This window comes from Globicephala melas, chromosome 1 (assembly GCF_963455315.2).
Source record: "Globicephala melas chromosome 1, mGloMel1.2, whole genome shotgun sequence".
Classification (NCBI taxonomy): domain Eukaryota; kingdom Metazoa; phylum Chordata; class Mammalia; order Artiodactyla; family Delphinidae; genus Globicephala; species Globicephala melas.
This window is the reverse complement of record NC_083314.1, coordinates 140,232,695-140,254,092: the sequence shown is the minus strand read 5'-3', so window position 1 is coordinate 140,254,092 and position 21,398 is coordinate 140,232,695. Positions and strand designations below refer to the sequence as shown.

At 41.6% G+C, this 21,398-nt stretch overlaps 1 protein-coding gene across 1 annotated transcript in view; it reads right to left on the bottom strand.

Annotated features, from left to right (window-relative positions):
* FYB2 (FYN binding protein 2) overlaps window positions 1–18,066 on the bottom strand; it is an 84,855-nt gene extending 66,789 nt beyond the window's left edge. The window contains 4 exon segments of the mRNA XM_060305037.1: window positions 5,409–5,417; window positions 11,193–11,226; window positions 13,038–13,199; window positions 17,316–18,066. Of these exon segments, the coding sequence (XP_060161020.1) occupies window positions 5,409–5,417; window positions 11,193–11,226; window positions 13,038–13,199; window positions 17,316–18,066 (956 nt within the window).
* Window positions 18,067–21,398: the final 3,332 nt, after the last annotated feature.

Here is a 21,398-nt window from a genome sequence, read left to right as displayed (position 1 = left end):
AAGAATTTATAATTTAGACAGGGAGGTGAACTACACCCAAGGATCTGGAAACTAACAAAAAACAGACTGAATATAATAGAGTCACAAGCTAAGAACCATCTAAGTCCATTCTATTATTCAGCCAGCATTTGTTGAACTGTTATTACATGCTACACTGCCTTGTATACACGCTACCACTATACATTCCAATTATGTCAAATTATCTGTGATTCCTGGACACACCAGGAGGTTTCCTGCCTCTGTGCTTTTGTATGTGTGGTTCCCCTGCTTGAAATGTCCTAACCTCCAATGTCCTTTTCACAAACTCCCACTTGTTCTTTAAAGCACTAAGTGTTATTTTCTCTGGTCCTTCTACAGTCTATTCTCCACACAGCAGCCAGGATGATCTTTTAAAAAGATAACTTACATCGACACATGAATGGATAAAGAAGATGTGGCAAATATATACAATGGAATATTACACAGCCATAAAAAGGAACGAGATTGAGTTACTTGTAGTGGATGGACCTAGAGTCTGTCATACAGAGTGAAGTAAGTCAGAAAGAGAAAAATAAATACCATATGCTAACACGTATATATGGAATCTAAAAAATATAAATGGTTCTGATGAACCTAGGGGCAGGACAGGAATAAAGACGCAGATGTAGAAAATGGACTTGAGGATACTGGGAGGGGGAAGGGTAAGCTGGGACGAAGTGAGAGAGTGGCATGGACATATATACACTACCAAGTGTAAAATAGATAGCTAGTGGGAAGCAGCCACACAGCACAGGGAGATCAGCTTGGTGCTTTGTGACCACCTAGAGGAGTGGGATAGGGAGGGTGGGAGGGAGACGCAAGAGGGAGGGGATATGGGGAGGTATGTATACGTATGGCTGGTTCACTTTCTTATAAAGCAGAAACTAACACACCATTGTAAAGCAATTATACTCCAATAAAGATGTTTGAAAAATTTTTTTTTAAAAGATAACAGACCTTGTCACAATCCTGCTTGCGATTCTTAATTAAAAACAACAACAGGGCTTCCCTGGTGGCGCAGTGGTTGAGAGTCCGCCTGCCGATGCAGGGGACACAGGTTCGTGCCCCGGTCCGGGAGGATCCCACATGCCACGGAGCGGCTGGGCCCGTGAGCCATGGCCACTGAGCCTGTGCGTCCAGAGCCTGTGCTCCGCAACGGGAGAGGCCAAAACGGTGAGAGGCCCGTGTACCAAAAACAACAACAACAACAAAATCATCAAACGCTTCACCTTTACGATCTCATTCTTAGTAACCTCTCCAAACCCCTGTCCTGCCACCCTCTCCCTCCCTCATTACACTCTAAGCACACTGGCCTCCTTTCTGTTTTGCAAGGACACTATCCTCTCTCCTACCTCAAGGACTTTGCAAATAGTGTTCCTGCTTCCTGGAATGCTCCTGTATGGCCAGCTGCCTCTCAACCACGAGGTCTCACCTTAGATGTGTGGACGAAGAAAGTCACCTGCTGTATCAGTAAAAAAAATGATGTTGCGGCCATCAGGCCACTGCACCCCGCCCCACCCCCACCCACCTCCTGACTGTGGACCCTGAGGGGATTAAAGATGGAGAAAACAGGATTCTGGCCTTAGGTAAGTTAAGGTGCATATCAAAGGAACAATTTCAATGAACCCAGGCTCTTGCACCTTCCCATACAGAAAAGCGCTAAATTCATTCACTTGAGATTTTTGTTTTTCCTTTAATTAGTAGAAATATTTTGATGTTCAACTACCTGATGTTTGCAAAACTCTTCTATACCCTGGCTCTTCCCTTACCTCTTTGGAACAGTCTCTCAGAGCTATCTGAGAGGCTGTCAGCCTGGCTTCAGTCCTCAACAAGTCCGCCAAATAAAACACAATTCTCAGCTTTTAGGTTGTGCATTTTTTTTTCAGTCGACAGACATCACCTTCAAGAAAGTCCTTCTCCTGCTACCTTTTCCCGAGAGCCCTCTTCCCCACCTGTTTCCGTCTACCATAATTCTTTGCTTTATACCATTCTTAATAGTTGTCATAAATCTTTAAATTATTTCATTACTTTTATTAGTTTAATTGTCTCTTTTACTCTGGGGTCTTATACTGTATCACTCACAGCTGGGTCCCCAGTGACTAACACTACAGGCTCCAGTGATCTGGGTGCTCCTCTGATGCTCACAGAAATACTGAAAACTACTAGATGGACAGGTAGATGGTGTCATATCATTAATTTTTTCATTGAGCTCCTCTGTGCCAGGCACTGTTCTAGAATATAAAGGCAAATGAGAGACAAGGTCCTTGAACTCAAGACTCTCATGGTCTCAAATAACACAGAAAATAAATAACTAGGATAAATATTATCATTGGAAGCATTAATAAATACTAACAGAAGAATAAAGCAGCCTTATATATGGAATAGATAGTATCTTGGGAAAGGAAACATAAGCTATAGTCAGGGAGGCTGACATTTCAGCATTTATCATCACCTTACGTTATACCATCATTTGCATATTTATTTTTCTTCCCAGCTGAAATGTATGCGTCATGAGGGCAGAGATTCTTTTGTTTTCTGTTGGATTACCAGCATCTAAATGATGTCTGGCACATACTCGAGGTGCAAAAAAGATTAATTGAATGAATGAACAATCGAACAAATCCTGCATGATGAGAAGGAGTCATCAGGTGAAGATCTGGGAAGAGGCCATTCTATACAAAGGAAAAAGCAAGTATTTCTGCCTGGGAAGAACATGCTTGTTGTATCTGCAGAGAAGCCAAAAGGCCAGTGGGCTGAAGACAGTGAACAAGGGAAAGAGGAGGTTAGGAGAGGGGTAAAGGGCAGCCAGAATGACGGGACCTTCTTGGCCCTTGTAAAGAGTTTGGGATTTTAAAATTTTATTCTAAATGTAAAACGGAGGTGAAGTTCTCAATGATTAGTTTGATTAAATAAATATCAATAGTTAATTCAGAGTGTAATGGGTCCGCAGAAGAGAGGGAAGAGAGGAGAGAGGGCTAAAATAATAAGGACAAGCTTGTTGGCGGAGTGTCACTTGCTGGATGCTAGACTAAAAAGGAGAAGAGAAGAGAGAGGATTTCATGTAAATCCACATCTTCATACGGCAGGAACCCTTACGTGATACACAACGGTAAATGAAGAGGTCAGATCATCCTCCTTATTCGGCTTTGTTTAAATTAGAAGGATATGATATCGCATGTACAATCAATGCAAAATATACAGATAGAGTCTTGGAATGTTTAGTTATATCAAAGTCCATAGAGGGTAACTCATTCTATCTGTCCATCCTTCTCCCCATCAGTCTGCTTATCTGTCACTCCATTGGTCCATCACCTACTTAGTTATACATCATTATTACTTGCATGTCTACTTCCTGAGGAAACAAAGGTGAAAAAGACATGATCCATTGCCTCACTGAGTTTACAGTCTAACAGAAATGTCCCAAAATCCCTCATGTTGAAAAACTTTTGACACAGGACACTTGAAAATATTTATAAACACACAGTTCTGAGTTCACAACCTGGATAAGCTCTGTATTATCTTATACTTTAGGTCAAGTCATGAAATGTCTCTGAGCTCGTGGTTTCTCCTCTACAAGACGGGAATATTAGTTTTGCCCTCTTAAAATGGTTATGGGGTTCAAATGAGTCTAACAGATATAAATAAAGGGCTGAGCAATGCCCAGGACGTGCCCAGTAACCAAAGATTAGTTTTCACTCAAGTTTTCTGAATATACCTATGTACAAAAAAAAGGCTCCAAGTCTACAACTCGTGACTGTCTGATTTCTTCCTAAATCATGACCTTTTCCTTATCAATTGAATGCTACCAAAGAGAGAAGGCACTGCTTGACTCTAAACACTTTCCACTGTAGCCAGCCTCCCTCACACAGATCTTTCTGCAAAGAGAAAAAATGAAATCCTAAGGCCACAAGTCTGGTTTTTTATATATAATTTTATTTCCATTTTATTCACAACCTCATTTTTAATTAGAAAGAACTGGACAATAGGCAATGAGGACAGCGTGAGGGGTGAATCCACAGCTATGCCACACATAAGATGCTGTAAATATTTGTCAATTACCAAACAAAAAACAAGGAGGCCAGGAGTCTCTTAAACCTTGCCCTCTTTTGTCACAGGTAAGAGTCCCATGTGAATCCACAGTAAGACACCTGGGAGGCTGTGCTCTGGAGTCGGGCTGACCAGGTCAGACCCTGGCACTGTTGATCCAGTTGCATCTTCCTGGATTACTTAACCTGACTCTATGGTTAGAGAGTCCACTAACCACTTACTTCATGGGGTGGTTGCAGTTGGGAGTTTTAAAATGAAAGTGGGACATAAACATAGGGCACAAGGCTTTGTCTGTAAAAAGTGCTCAATAAGTAGAATCTTTAGGTGATTTTTTTTAAAAGGAGGAAAACTTAAAAACATGAAAGAAGAGAGAGAGCTTAAATAAATCCACTGTTCCCACCACCCTTGCCCTTGTGAAAGGCAGAGCGAACAGTGGCCTTGGTAAGTCCCTAAAGTCCAATTAAAAAGGGATAATAAGAAGTTATTGAAGTGGGTTGAGCTGAAGCCACCTGAGTGTTCTGGATCTAAAAATTAATAAAGGCACAGGCTTAAAAAAAAAAAAAAGTCCTTCTCTTTATTTTTGCCCCAAAGTGACTCAGTTTAACACACTGAGATCTTGGGGCCAATTTTCACATTCCAGATAGCATTATGAGGAGCCTACTTTGCTGTTGGTCATTGGGAGCAGATCTATACTAGTATTAACTACCTAAAATGCAGCCATTCATGAAATAGCACTGTAGTTACAAACGATTTAAAAACTAGCCTTCAGAAGTTCTAGTGTTACATGCATACAGTACAAAGACATGCTTGTTTTGTTAAATAGAAACCAATCCCCAATAGCTTTTAGGAAAGTACCATCTTGTGCTGAGCACTGGTGATGTGCCAAGCACATTGTTAAATATCAACAGGGATGGAAACAACACATCACCTACAGGTTCTAGATTCCTCTCTTTCCCTCCCATCTCACTCCCCACAGCTGATCCAGCAATTGCTGGCTTTCCTTTAAAACATAACTTGAATCCGTTCATTTCTTTATCTCCATTTCTACCCCCTTGTCTGTGTCAAGTTACTTAACCTCTCTGTGACTCAGTTTTCTCATCTATAAAATATATAATAGCTTCATCTACTTCTTAAAGATTGTCACAAATGGAATCACTTATGCTTAGAACAGACACCATATCAGTGTTGATTGCTATTTTTAATGTTATTGCCATTGTTTCATTGTCACAATGGCTTCCTAGGCTGTCTGCCTATTTCCACCTGCTTCTCCACTAAATTTAGTATTTAGACAGCATCCAGATTGATCTTTACAAAATAAATGTCAGCTCATGTCACTGCCTGGCTTAAAAACTCTCCTCTGGCTTCCCAATGCATTTAGAGCAAAATCCAAACTCATTCCACGGTTCCCAAGAACCAGCACCGCCATTCCCCTAGAGCTCTGTGTTTTAGCTGTGCTCCCTGCCGTTCCAGTTCTTGAAATGTGTAGAGGGCGGTTCTTGAGAATTCGCCCAGCTGTTCCCTCTCCTGGAACATCTTCTAGACCTTCCATAACTGGGTCCTCATCATTCAGGTCTCAATCCAAATGTCACCACCTCAGGGAGGCTTTTCTTGATCATCCTACACCTCCTTTATTTCACTCCCAACCCCCTGTTATTATCCTAATATGCTTTAAATTTTTTTCTTTATAGAAGCAGACTCACAGAGATAGAAAACAAACTAGTGGTTACAATTTGGGGGGAGCAATATATGGGTGGGGAAGTGGGAGTTACAAACTATCGGGTGTAAGATAAGCTACAAGAATGTGTTGTACAAAAAAGGGAATATAGTCAATATTTTGTAATAACTGTAAGTGGAGTGTAACCTTTAAAACTTGTATAAACATTTTTTTTCTTTATAGCACTTACCACTATTCAAATAAGGACTACAGCTTCATCTTATTTGGCCACGATGTCATTTCTCTGTTATCATCATTATTTTACTTGAACGCTTTAGTAAAGGCATTTATTCCCCAGGTTCTATTCTTCCCGGTTGTCTAATACAGGTCCTAGACATAGTCACATAATCTGCTCAGCCCTAGAAGATGCTTGTGTTTCCCACTCTGCATGGGAAAGAAATATCAAAAACCAAACACAAAAGTATGTCCCAAAGTATTAGGTTGAAGGAGGCCATCCAGAAGATTGAAAATAGGCTTATATTATCTTTTAAAGATGATCATCAAAATGAAAATACAAAATTAAAAGTCCAGAAGAGAATATGGTGGAATCCTGAGATCCAGGCACAGACCCTCACGCGAGAAACAGTGTACTGTCTGAATCTTTTCTACTCCTGAAATAAATAGCCTCTCCCTGCCTTAGTGTCTAAGTCAGAGATTCCCTGACTCAGGACTACCCTCTGACTCTTCTTAATAGGAGAAAACCCATATTGATAGCTAATGAATAAAATATTAGCCAACTCTGCTAAGTACTGATATAGACCCAGGGCTGCTTACTGCCCTGGGACTACCCTGCTTTGCTCACAAACACAAATAGGAGCTGCTTATTCAAGAGGCATGCCAACCAGCTTGGTTTGCATGAAAGAGTGATGACAAAGGATAAACTCCACAGAGTCAATTCATTAATGCGATATTAATATTCCAGAGATAAGAAGAAATGGAGAGGCCAAGAGTTGAAGAAACTAAGACTCATTGATCATCTTCTGTGTACTCCATGCTTTATATAATTTATCTCATTTAGTCTTTGTGACCATCAATGAAGTAAATATTACTATGTTCACTTTACAGACGCACATGTCAAAACTCTGAGCTGTTGAATGACTTGTGTAAAATAGAGTGGTTGAACCCATGCTAATCTGACTCCAGACCTGTACTTGCTCCATTACACAATGCTGCTTATATTTAATACACAATATAGAGAGGCTCAGAAGTAAAAATGGCTATTCTAAATGCACTGAGTTCCTAACAAGAGGATTACAAAATATATCCACAGAAATACAGTGAAAACACAAAGACTCCCGTTTTATGAGTAATGGTTGAAAACAATGACCGTTTGAGATTAGAGAAGAAAGTAGTCCTTAGATGTTTTAAAAACTGTCACGTAAAGGAGGAGTAAGGACAACATCCATAATACCAATGAATAGATCTTGGAGGGATGGTTGGGAATCTAGAGTAAGGAAGTCATTTCTTTTTCCAGCCCAACTTGAAGGACTTTTGAATAAACAAACGAACAAATGTGTGTGTGGGTACATGTAAGATATTTTATACACTGCTGTATTCTCAATGTATATAAGAGGGCTTGGCATATAGTAGATGCTCAATAAATATATGTTCAGTGGATAAAATCTGGCCCAACAAAGAAAAACACTGGACTCTCCAGGCAATGAGGTCCCCATGAAAGGATTTTTGAAGAGACTAAGCTTCTGAGCATGAATTCTTGCCTTTGGTGGGAGGTTGTATAACAGCCAAGTAAATGGTATTGAGCACTCTCTAGATGCTAGGTAATGTGCTAAACACTTTACAATCATTACTTCATTTAACCAACACCACAATTGCATGAGTTAGGATCTATCAATATCCCATTTTACATAAGTAGAAACTGAGGTTTGCAGAGGTTAAGGCATTTGTCCAGTACTACATAGGTGTTAAATGGTAAGGCTTAGATGAAAAGCCCAGATTTTTGTTAACATTATGCTGTAATGGCCTGGCTGCATTAGATAATTGCCATGTCTCCTTCCAGTAATAAGATCTGACATATTCTATTTCTAATCTAATATCTTTATTGAAAATTAATACCATGAACATGGAAGATGTTCTTCCCAAACAAGCGCCAGTTTCCACAGAAGTTGTATCTAAGGCTGCCTAGCATCATGGCATTTACTTGTTCAAGCTAATTTCTTATCATTGACAAGATAAAATTCAAAATCCTTAGCATGGCACTTAATGTATTTCAGGATCTAATGTCATCTCTTACTTTTCCACATCAGCATACTTCTTTTGTCTCTTTATATCCTCTTTTTTATTACTACCACCTTGCTTTCAATCATGTTCTAGCTCTATACTGACCAGCCATTGCTCTGTCCTTTAGTCCATCCATCTGTCCGTCCATCCATCCATCTACCAACTACCAGTCAAGAATGTGGTTATTTCTGGGGACAAAACCCTGCCCTCACCTATCTTACAGTCACACAAAAGGGAACAAATAAGTAAGCCTACCTAATCCTGACCTATCACACAGGATACATCTCAAGGTGTTTTTCCTTCTATGAAGACAGGCCTAAGTATTCTGGTGCCTCTTCATCTCTTGTCTTTCACTCTTATAGCAGTATGGCCCATATCATAACCGAAGTATAGTGAGCCTCATTTTAGATGAGGCTAGATTCTAAAGTCAGTGTGAAAGGACAGAATAGTGAAACTGTCCTTGTAAATCTCTTAGGAAGAAGGTGTCACGTTAGAGGCTGACTACAGTTTCCCAATACTTGCCCATCACAGCAAGTTTGCCCCCCATGTTGAAATGGATGATTCAAGTGCCAGAGAAGGAGTCAGCTTAGTTTAGAGCCAAGCTGTAGGGAAAATGCATATCTAGCTGAACACTAGCTTATGAGTGTGCTGAATCACACTCATAATCATACTGAGGTGCTCACCGTATTTGAGGCAAGAGGGAATTAAGACTGACTCAGAGCACAGCAGAATTACATTCTCCCCTCAAACTGTGATACTGAGGCCCATGTTCACTGAGTAAATAGTGCAAATCATCTCCCAAGCCTTCTAAATTTTTTTCCCTCTTTCATATAAATGCACATAGAAGGCAGTTCCACTGACCTACCTCATGCCATCCTTGAACTCTTTCAAACAGACAACTGAACCAGGAGTTCCTAGAGCACATGAATCTTTTCTAGCATCATTCGGTCTGTTCCTTGTTGAACAAGAGCATCGTATCAAGTCATTAGTGTACGAGATCCTCCATGATTTGGTTCCTGTCTCCCTCCCATTTCTTTCCATTCCTTACTATACTTTCTATACTCTAACTCAAGTAGTTCTAGTTTCCAAAAGAAGACTTGTTACTCCACACTTCCTGCCTCTGCCTATAGTGTACCTTCCCACATTTTCCAACAGATGTTTATCCTCAATACTTATTTCAAATGTTTCCTCTTCACTGTTAGGTTGATTGAGTTAATGCCCCTATTCTTCACCCCTTCATGGATCCCTGCCCACTGCCATGTAAAGCTTCAATGCCCTTCCACTCTGACTCAGTATCAGCAAAACTGTCTAGATAGTCTTCAACATGTGAGCCACACCAGCTGAGCCCAGCCCAGATCAGCCGAACCCACAGTCACTTTGTATACTGTTGATGTTCTGTTGGTATTATGCAGTATTACTGTAGCAATAGACAACTCATATGTTTTCTATAAAGACTTGCCTGACCCTCCCAAGGAAAAATGATCCCTCTGCATTTTTGCAACCTCTGAAACTTATACCTTTCTCTATTACAAAATGTAACACATTCTACTATTATAAACATTTAATGAATGAATAAGTAGTATGATTATTTATTTTTATGTTTAGTTCTCCTTCTAAGACTGACCTTCTAGATAACAGGAGCATCTTTGTGAAGGAGTTTGTATAGTCAAAATAGTTTGGGCGTACCGGTTAGTACAGCTACTATGGAAAACAGTATGGTGCTTCCTTGAAAACTTAAAAATTGAACTGCCATATGATCCAGAAATCCTATACCTTGGTATACACCTGAAGGAAACAAAAATAGGATCTCAAAAAAATACCTGTGCTCCCACGTTCATTGCGGCATTAGTCACAATAGCCAAGATATGGATGGACGCCTAAGTGTCCACAGATGAATGGGTAGAGAAGATATGAGATATATACATATATATATATATAAAATCCACATATTATATATATAAATGTGTAAATGTGATAGATAATGTTATAGATATATGAATGTAATATTATAAATGTGATATATATATATATGCACACATTTATATATGGAATATTATTCAACCTTGAAAAAGAAGGCCATCTTGCCATCTGCAAAGACATGGATGAACCCTGAAGGCATTATGCTAAGTAAGATAAGTCAGACAGAGAAAGACAAATACTGCATGATATCACTTATATGTGGAATCTTAAAAAAAAAAAACAGAACTTGCAAAAGCAGAAAATAGAATGGTGGTTACCAAGGGCTGGGGGATGGAGAAATTGGAGATGTTGTTTAAGAGTACAAACTTGCAACCTGTAGATAGATAAGTTCTGGAGATTCAATGCACGACATAGGGATTACAGTAAAAAATAATGCTATATTATAAACTCAAAGCTGCTGAGCGACTAGATTTTTAACTATTTGCAGCACAAAAAAGAAATAATTATGCAAAGTGATAAAGGCATTAGCTAATACTACCATAGTAATAATATTGTAATATATAAGTGTCTTGAACCAATACACTGTGCACCTCAAACTTATACAGTGTTATATATCAATTATATCTCAGTTAAAAAAATAGTCTGGGCACACCTGGGTTGGAGTCATGCCTCTGCAAGTGACAAACTTTCTGAGGCCAACTGTCTTTAGCTGGAAAATGAGGACAGGGGCAGCAACTTCACAGCGTTCTTGAGAAGAGGAAGTGAGAACATCTGTATACAGTAGCCAGCTTGATGCATGACACATCAGAGGGCTCAACAGATAGTATGTGGCTGAGTGATTAATGGGCTGACACTTCATGGCCAAAATCTTACAATGAGTGCACCAAAACCAGAAGGTCCTTTGTCCCATTACCGATTCCTAACATCACACTGGCTGCCCACAGCACTCTGTGGCCTGTAATCTGATTTATTACTACAGAGGCTGATGTTTCAATTTACTGAACCCAACTGTATCATAAGTAAAAGGACCTCAGATGACCATCTTTGCAACTTAACGCCAGCCTGGTTTTTAAATGCAGTTTATTTAATCTCTCATTTAATCTAAAGTTGCAGTTCGGTGCTTATAAATCTGCTCTTCCTGCAACTCTTCTGAGAAATACAGACACCTGGCGTGTGCTCATTGCCTGCTTTTGGGCAGGCTAAGCAGCCTCCTTGATGGGCTACGCTCCTACACAATTGAAAAACGGGTACTCACCTCTCTGGAGGCATGTCGCCTTCCTCCCCAGCTGCTGCAAGAGCAAGAGGCAGGGTGAAAAAGAGGGGTTTCAGTGGCAGCCTGTTTACGTGAATTGTTTGTGCAATGACCACACCCCGCCATCTCCTCCCCCGACCCAGAGACAAAATGTAGAAGGGCAGCTTACCTGTGCCCCAAGCCGCCCCTCCCCCTGGCACCCAGGGACCGTCAGTCCTGCATGCAGTGTTCACCTACACTTTATGGTGCTTATTTATGAGTGCAATCTCCTGTATTAGACTTTGACCCCCTGGAGCCCTGGAGGGGCTTACCTCCAGGTAAGCCCTGTGGGGTTTACCTCTTAATCCCTTGTTTCTATCACGGAGCCTGGCAAAGAGAGTATAGCTGCTCAGCGTGTGCTTGAGTGAATGATAACAGTGCCTTTATTGAGCATTTACTGGAGTGCCGAGCACTGTTCAAAGTCTCCCCAGGCCTCATCTCACTTCTCCTCACAATCATCGAGGGTTATTATCATCCCCATTTTATAGATAACGACAATGAGGCTCAGTGAGTACCATGCCCAGACTTACATAGCTAGCGAGGGGGGAGCTGGGATCGACAAAGCCCATTTTATTCCCGAAATCTTAGTCCTATGTTCTCTGTTCTCTGACAACCTTCTTTTTCAGAGAGATGGTTTGAGGCCTGAATTATTTAATGCTTATAAAAGTCATACTGAGCCTTCTTTGATATGGAGGTGGCCATATTATCAAAGTATACTTAGCAGAGCTCGATTTCTCGCTATAGGATTTTCTTTTAGGATAAAACTTCAGATGACTTATAGCAGTGGTTCTCGAAGTGTGGTCCCTGGACCAGCAACATCAGCATCTCGCCGTGAACTTGTTAAAAAAGGTAAATTCTCAGGCCCCAAACCAAGACCAACTGAATCAGAACTCTGGGGTTGGGCCCAGTAAGCTGTGTTTTAACAAGTCCTCTAGCTAACTCTGATGCATGCTGAAGTTTGAGAATCACTGAGTTAAAGAAATTTCACCCAAAGTTTGCCCAAAGCAGTCTAATGAACAGACAACAAACTAAGAATAAATGAACGAAGAATTAGCTCTTTTAGTGTACCATCCACAGGCACTCATGGCCACAGTAAGACAAATGCTAGCACAGCACTACGCATCACCCCAAAGTGTATGTTCACCTTGTGTTTCACTAGAGCAAATGTAAGCGAAGGTGTTTACAGTGTCAGCAGGATCAAGCTGCAGTGGGGGAAACGCGGGGTGAGAAGGTGTTTCCCTTTACATAGTAGAGGAAAACACACAAGAGCACAGGAGGATGGCTGCCAAGGATGCAGGTCCTGGAAAGGACTAATGGGGGCAGGGGTAGGGGCCCTTCAATTCATTCCTGAAGGCAGATCACAGAGGCCCAAGGAACTCCCAGCAGGATCCCAGGTCAAGTTCACACTGACTTTCCTCTCTTCACTCCCTCCCCCTCCCCTACGGCACTTGGTTGTGTTGACAACATGGGCTTTGTAGGAAAACAAAGACTCCCTGCCTCCCTCCTCAGCTACTTTTTGTTTTCTTCCTCTTGGACAGATTCCCAGTGATCAAATGCAGTGCTCTCAGGGGAAGCAGGCTGGCCCAGCAGCGATAAGGGGCCAATTCCCACAGATGTGTCATTTCACAGGCGAGCTGCCACAGCCTCTACGTGAGAATAAGCAGTGATGGATGTCGAGCCCCACAGAGAAGCAGTCCAGCACTGTCCCCTGGGAGACGATGCTGCAGAGCGGGAGGTGACGGGGGTCCGGCCACGGGAGCCGTGACTTCTGTTGGCTGGCTGTGCACGGGGCCCTGCGCATTTCCTTACCTTCCCTGTGGGTCTTGGGAAGGGCAGCTGCCTGCGTCTGGAAGGCCTGGAGGTTCACGACCGGGGGCCTCGGTGGCTTTGCGGGAGGAGGACCCAGGGACTTGACGGAAGGCAGTGGCTTGGTGTTGGGAAGTTGTGGATGACTGACATCTGGCTGGTCCTCTGAGCATAAACAGTCCAAAATGTAGGTTAATATTTCCATTTCATGGCTGGCCTCAGCCGCACTCCCCTACCATCTATTCTCCACCCAGCAGACAGAGTGTCCTGATCAAAATGCAAACCTGACCTTTTTTTGTTTTTGTTTTTGTTTTTTTAAATTTTTATCGAAGGGACATCCCTGGTGGTCCAGTGGTGAAGAGTCTGCCTTACAATGCAGGGGACGCAGGTTCAATCCCTGGTCGGGGAACGAAGATCCCACACGCTGCATGGCAGCTAGGCCCACGCGTCACAACTACTGAGCTTGCGCGCCCCAATGAGACAGCCAGCGTGCTGCCAACTACAGAGCCCACGCGTCACAACTAGAGAGAGAAAAACCCTGCACACCACGACTAGACAGAAGCCCACACACCGCAACGAGGGAGAAGCCCTCACGCTGCAACGAAGACCTGATACAGCCCCCAAAATAAAGAAAATAAATAAATAATTTTTCTTGAAATATAGTTGATTTACAATCGATGTTGTGTTAGTTTCAAGTGTACAGCAAAGTGAATCAGTTATACATACACATATAGTCACTCTTTTTTTTTTTTTTTTTTTTAGATAGGGTTCCCTGTTCAAACCTGATCTTGCCACCATCCAGCTGCCCAGAGGATGAAGCCCAGTTTCCTCAGCTGCCGTCCACTCACTCCATACTCTGGCATTTAAACACCATACAGCCTCAATCTACATTTCTTTTCTTATCACACTTTACCACCCTCCTTCCCCAACCTAAAGCCCTAACATCTTTCACTCACAACCACTGGCTTCTCCGTTTTCCAGATTTGATTTTTTTATAGTTTCTATTTTTTTAATTTACTTTTTAAATTGAAGTACAGTTGATTTACAAAGTTGTGGTTGTACAGCAAAATGAGCCATATATATATATATATATATATATATATATATATATATATATATATATATATATATATCTGGAACAGCATTCCAGATTTAACTTTAAAAGCCTTAAATAGCTCTCATATATCCAAGATTTTGTTCATGCCATTCCTCCTGGTTCTGGAATGCTGTTCCCTCACTTCTCCCTTGGCGAACTCTGACTCATTCTTTAAGGCCCTGCTCCAATGACACCTCCTCTAGGAGGTCTTTCTTGATTTCTACCAGAAAACAAACTCAGAATCAACCACTCTTTGTTCTGTATCCCCTAGCACATTGTTACCACTTCTCCATCGGTGTGGTGGCATATTAAAAGAGCTGGTCTATCTTCCCACTGAATGTAGGCTCCTCGAGGGCAGGGACTAGGCCCCAGTGACCTCCCCCCAGCACCAAGCACAGGGCCTGCATCAGGGGAAATGGACAATGATTATTCCCTGAAAGGATTCTTCAAGCACTGATGACGGGCAACTAACACGGGAGCCATGAAGAGGAGTAACAATTCGTCAATGATTTCCGGGGCTCAATGCCTAGAACAGGCTTCAAGGCTGGCTTTGTGGTACCTGGGCACCTGTGGATTTTGTGTCCTAGAATTTTCCAGGACCGTCCCAATTTCATGTATTTTGCCTTTCTGCACTGATAAGCCAACCAACAGAAATTTCAACATTGTATATAAACATTGTATCTGCCTCTTACACTGAAAATAGCCCCAAATCTTATATTATTCAAGATTCTTTAATATTCTCAATACTATTCAAGAATAATATTATTCTTATATTATTCATTATTCAAACCTTGATTTTTCGGTTTACATAATACAGTGGTTGACTACATGGCAAAACTAGAGAAGTTGGCTAGTGTTTCACAAGTACCTCAGGGCAACCTCCTCAAAGCCCTGCTATCTTTTGCAGGCGGGAGCGGGGCTTCCTTCTAGCCCTACCAGCAGGGGTTACATAGTCAGGGCCAGAGCTGCATTCTTCTAAGGCTTGAATTATAAGCCGCAATGTCAGAGATTTTAGTCTTTATCAACTTAGGTAGAAGACAGTGAAAGTGAATGATCACTTACTAACTGAGCTCCTAATTTTTACCAGGCACTGTGCTAAGCAGTTTACATAGGTTTTCTCACTTAATCCTCCCAACAGCTCCATCAGGTAGGTTATCTAGCCCTTTCTCTCCTCCCATCTCTCCTTCCTCCCATTCATCCTCTCTTCATTTCCATCCCTTCATCAATAACTATCTACTATATTCCAAGCATTGTTCTAGGGGCTGCGGCTAGAGTTAAGAGCAAGAACATATAGAGTTCTGCCCTCAGGAATTTTCATTCTAATACGAGGAGGCTGATGATAAACATACAAACAAATAAACAGATAAGAAAATCACAGACGGCGGTGGGAAGCAGGGGGACAAATTAGGAGTTTGGGATTCATATATACACACCACTATACATAAAATAGATAACCAACAAGGACCTACTGTATAGCACAGGGAACTCTACTCAATATTTTGTAATAACCTATAAGGGAAAATAATCTAAAAAAGAATAGAAACACATATATATGTATAATGGAATCATTCTGCTGTACACCTGAAACTAATACAACATTGTAAATCAACTATACTTCAATAAAAAAAAAACGCAAAAAAGAAAATCATAGCAATCTATTAGTTCTATAAAGGAAATAATGATGATATGAAAGAATGTGAACTCTTGGTGGTGAGGTAGTGGTCTTTAGATGGAGATCTCTGGCTAGAGAAGGCTTATCTGGGAAAGTATCATTTGAACTTAGATCTAAAGGCAATTATGCAAAGATCAAAGAAAAGAGTTGTCTAGGAAGAGGGAACAGCAATTGCAAAGGTCCTGAGTCATAACAAAATCTGTTCAAGGAACAGCAAGAAATCCAGGGTGCTACCTGTGGGCTAGTGAACCAGGGAAGAGAGCAGGAGGTAAGTCAGAGACATAAGCAGGGACCAAAAGCAGCAGAGCTATGAAGTCAGTAAGTAGTTTAGATGCTATTCTGAGTGCAAAGAGAAACCATATAAGATTATAAGCAGGACATCCATCTATCCATCCATCCATGCCTTCAATCATTCAAAAAATACTTTCTTGAGGACCCACTGAAACTGGCCTTGTTCTTCTAGGTTCTGGGGATACAGTGGTAAAGAAGACAGTTTTTATCCTCATTTAACTTATATTTTACTCAGATAAACAAACAAATGCATAATAATATACCAGATAGGGATAAGTGATACGAAGAAAACCAAAGCAATGTAGGAAGATAAAGAATGCTGGCGGTGGGGTGGCTATTTTAGATAGAGCGATCTACAAGGTCCACTCACAGCAGGTGACATTGAGCTGAGATGTTGATGAAGTGAGGGAGTGAGACATCAAAGTCCTAGGGGAAACATGTTCCAGAAGAGGGATCTGCAGGTGCAGAGGTCCTGGGGTAGAAGTAGTTTGGCGTACCTAAGGAATAGCAAGAAGGCCAATGTGGTGAGAGAGGAGAGGTAGTCAAAGAGCAAATCATATGAGCCACTGTAATATGGCTGTGGTTGAAATGAGCTGGGGAGTGACATGATTGGATTTATGCTTTAGAGGATCACTGTGCCTGCAAGGAGGAAAGTACAATATAGGAGGGCAAGAGTGTGAAAGCAGGTCCAGGCAAGAGATGGTCCATGGTGGTGTAGACATGGGCAGAAGGCAGAAACGGGAGCAAGTAGAGGGATTCAGAACATAGTTTGATGATAGAACCAAGAGCTTGCTGATGGATTAGTCACAAAGAATGAGGAGGAGACAGGAATAGAGCATGACTCCTAGATTTTTGGCCTGAGCAACCAAGACATGGTTGCACTATTTACCAAGACAAGGAAGATTGGTGATGGATCGATTGATAGGAGAGCAGACCAGGCTTTATGAAGTTAAGCAGATTGTCCAATTTCATGCATCTTGTAAGAAGTAGAGCTAAGATTCAAATCCAAGTTTGCCCCAACTGTGTCTCCATATAATTCCAGGAGATTAATCACTTTACCCAAACCTGAAATTATAACCTAGCAAATGGGCCTAGAATACCTGTGCTGGAGTTTGAAGCAAACATTGCCCAGCTCACGTATGTGACCATCCCAAGCCAGCAAGCTCTACATTAGAAACACGGTGCCCCTTCCCCCCAGGCCTGTGGGGATTCGATTTCTCACCTGGGGCCTGGCTGGTGAGCTCACCATCATAGACAGGGTGGCAGGTGCTCCCTGCCGGGCTCTTCTCAGGACTGGGGTTTGCTGGGCTCCTGCTGCTATGTTGAGAAAGTCGAACAGTGGGATCTTCAGAGGTGGCACACAATCTTCTTTGGGCCATCAAGCGCCTCTGGGAAGGAAGGGTCTGGCCTCCTTTTCTTTCCATCTTTTTCCTGGGCTCCTCTGGAGTAAGCCCCATGCTTTTCCACTCTTCCAGATGGAAGGCCCTGATTCCACAACTGGCAGGGATAAAGACTGATGACATCTTACTTTTCTGAGATAAAACCTCCCAGTTCCAGAGCTTCTTTCTGAAGCTGTTGTTCACCATTACTTTCTTCTTATTGGTTATCTCAGCATTTGACTGATTCACATCTAACAGCAGAGAAGCCTTCTGTGAATTTACTGAAGAACCAGAAGAACTCTCAGGAGGTTCCAGGGAATTAGAACATTTCTGAGTGTCACTCTTCTGAGCCAACTTCACTTTCTGGGGTTTAAGAATCTGGGAGTCACCACTGGCACAGTTTGGTAGGGGCTCATTGTGGTTGGAAGAGGGGTATTTCCCACTGGCCAAAGTCTTTGTGGACTGTCTGCTTCCAGTGTCACCCTTTTGAGAAACACCTTCTGGGAATTTAACAGGTCCTGGAAGAGATGGCGCATCAAGCTTTTGAAATTTGGCTCGAAGTTCCTTGAAGTTTCTTAACGCTTCCTAGAGCATAAAAGAAAACCGTAATGTCTTTTTATTCGAGGAAGAAAGCAGCATGATTAGCTGACTTCACTGTGCCTGCTAAGAGGCTGTAGGGGCTGATGTAATGCCATCGCTTATCTATTGAGTCATACCAGCCAGTAATGCTATTGTCTATGTGAGGCAGAGTGAAAACAATTGTGTGCTCTCTGAAACACTTCGGGTATGTTTAATTTCTTCACAACATACAAAGAACGCTTGTAAAAGAGACAGTACCAACAATTACTGATAAATCCCTTGATATAAACTTTGGGTGGCCCTCTGTTGCCTATGCAAATAAATCCCTTTGCATGACATTCAAGAACACTGGCAAAAGTTGTGGAATTATGATCTTAAAGAGGGCAGAATTATGATCTCCAGCCATAGGTCAACATAATCACACTTAAACCAAACAGGATAATTTACAGTTTTCCTGTAACTTTATACTCCCCACCACCCCGACTTCGCTCACGTGTTCTTGCTTCCCCCAAGTGCATCCCCCGTATACTTGTCAACTGCTTTCTTCCAACAGTAACGCCCACCTTCTCCATCAACATTCCCCCTGTGGCTGACACGTAGAGCTAACTCCTCCCTGACTCCACATTGCTTCCACAGCTCCTCGTAACTTGGCTGTTGAACTTAACACCATAGGGTGGAAAAAAGAGCAATCTTTGGAACTAGACAGGTCTGTGTTCAAATTCAGACTCTGCTCTTTTATCATCTAGAAAAATACTTTGGGAAACTTGGTATCATCAGTGCAGTCTCATCATAGAAATAACTTGCAAGTGGCAGAAGGATGAGGGGTGCCATATGTAAAGTGTCCATCACAGTGCCTGACACATAATAAATAAAAGCTATTCATAAGAGACGAGATGATGCTCTTGTATTTTTGACTCCCCTTGGGAGACTGTGTTCCACTTTCTAAATTCAGCTCAAATTCAGTATACGAAAATGGGGGTAGTAATAGCAGCGCAACCCTTTGGGCAGAGGAAGGGACACACCTGGGATTATACGGTGAGTTGGTGGTCTACTACATAGGTAGGATTAGGCTTGACTCCTGCTCTGTGCTCTTCCCAGTTTCCCCCTTTCTCTCATGAGATTTAATTTACTTTTGTAAGTGCGTTTGTCATTTTCCGTCTTCAGAGGAGGTTGGAGGGGGAGGACATAGAGCGTGGGAGGACATCTAATAGAGCCATTTCCAAATTAAGAGCCACCATCTTCTCTTGATCATCTTAAAGGTCTTAATTTCATGTATACAGACAACCTCCATGCTAGTGACTTCTGATTTTGCCTGCTGAAGGAATGACTGTTGGGTGACGTTTTCTCACTGTGCTTACAGTTGACTCACACTATAGATTAGTTTACTCACACCTTCCTCTGAAGATTTAGGAAGGGAGAAAAGTTGAACAGGAAATATGAAGCAGGTGTCTGGGAGCTTGCGTGCATGCTCTTCCCTCTTTCCTCCTCTCTCTCTCTCTCTCTCTCTCTCAACACACACACACACACACACACACACACACACACACACACACACACACACACACACACACACACACACACACACACACACACACACACACACACACACACACACACACCATACCCACATTTATAGCTTTCCTCACAAATTGCCCAGGGTTAATTTCTTACATTTCAACCAGCAGTCAAGTTGATTCCATTGACCTTCCTTTCCCCTGATATGGTAGAAGCCAGCACTGGGCATGGAACTTCGAGATCTAAGTGTGAGGCTCAGCTTTGCCATTTTCTAGTCACATGTCTTGGACGTTCACTTTGCTTCTCTGAGCCTTATGTTCCTCACTATAAAATGGGACGACGCTACTAACAGTTCAGGGTTATTGCAAGGGTCACATGAGATGACAGATATACATACCTCAGTGGTTAATATTTTTTAAATTGTGGTAAAATACACCTAACTTTAAATGTACCACCATAGCCATTTTTAAGCGTACAGTATAGTAGTGTTAAGTACACTCACATTGTTGTGAATGTCCAGGACTCTTTCATCTTGCAAAACTGAAGCACTATATTCATTAAACAACAGCTACCCATTCCCCCTCCCTCCAGACCCTGGCAGCCATCATTTTACTTTCTGTATCTACGAACTTGACGACCCCAGGTACCTCATGTAAATGGAATCATAGGTACTTGTCTTGTTGTGACTGACTTATTTCACTTAGCATATTGTCCTTAAGGTTCACACATGCTATAGCATACTGCAACATTTTCTTCCTGTATAAGGTCAAATAATATTCTATTGCATGTATATAACACATTTTGTTTATCTATTCATTCATCAATGAACATTTGGGTTGCTTCTGCCTTTTAGTTACTGTGAATAATGCTGCTATGAACATAGGTGTCCAAATATGTCTTTGAAACCCTGCTTTCAATTCTTTTGATTATATGCCCAGAAATGTAGTGGCTGGATCATATGGTAAAGCTATTTTTAATTTTTTGAGGAATCACCATACTGTTTTCCACAGTAGCTGCACCATTTTACATTCCTAATTGGCACATGAGTTCCAATTTTCCCACATCTTTGCAATACTTGTTATTTTGTTTGTTTGTTTTTTATAGTAACCATCCTAATAGGTGCAAGGTAAGCAGTGGTTAATATTTTTGAAGGAATACAATAATGATAATTTTTAGCTCTTCACTGTAGGAAGCCACGTGAACTACAATGTTACTGTGATAGATTTTAGTCTCCATAGGAATGATTAGGAAAAACCCCAGCAGGAAACAGAATTAAGGATTGATAACCTTCAAACCAAGGTCCTGGGTAAAGATCGCTGGTTCAGGAGGAACTAAACCTGATTATACCTAGCTCATTCCTCTTTCAGCAAATGCTCATTAAGTATTTACTATATGGGCAAAACACTGTTTTACACAGTCACGGGCTCTGCTTTTATATATCACATTCTAATGTCAGGGAGAGACAAAAAAATAAGCAAATACACCTGAAAATATTAGAGATAAGTTCTATGTGGGGAATTAAATAGATGACTCGATAAAGAGTGACTGGGTGCCTACCACTGATTTTCAGAGGTACCGTAGGAAAGTCATTCCCTTCTTCTGAGTTCAATCATTTATCTACTCAAGGAACTGCCTGGGTGATCTCCAAGACCCCTTCTATCACTAACATTTGGATTTTATTTTTCTTGCTATGGGAAATAAAAGTTACACATACTATCATCTATCATACATCATCCATTGGTGGGAGGTCAGGGTTGAGGGTATGAAGCAAATTGAATGAGGATGGGTTGGGAGGTGGCCAAGGGGACATTCTGGTTAAAAGCATGCCCCAC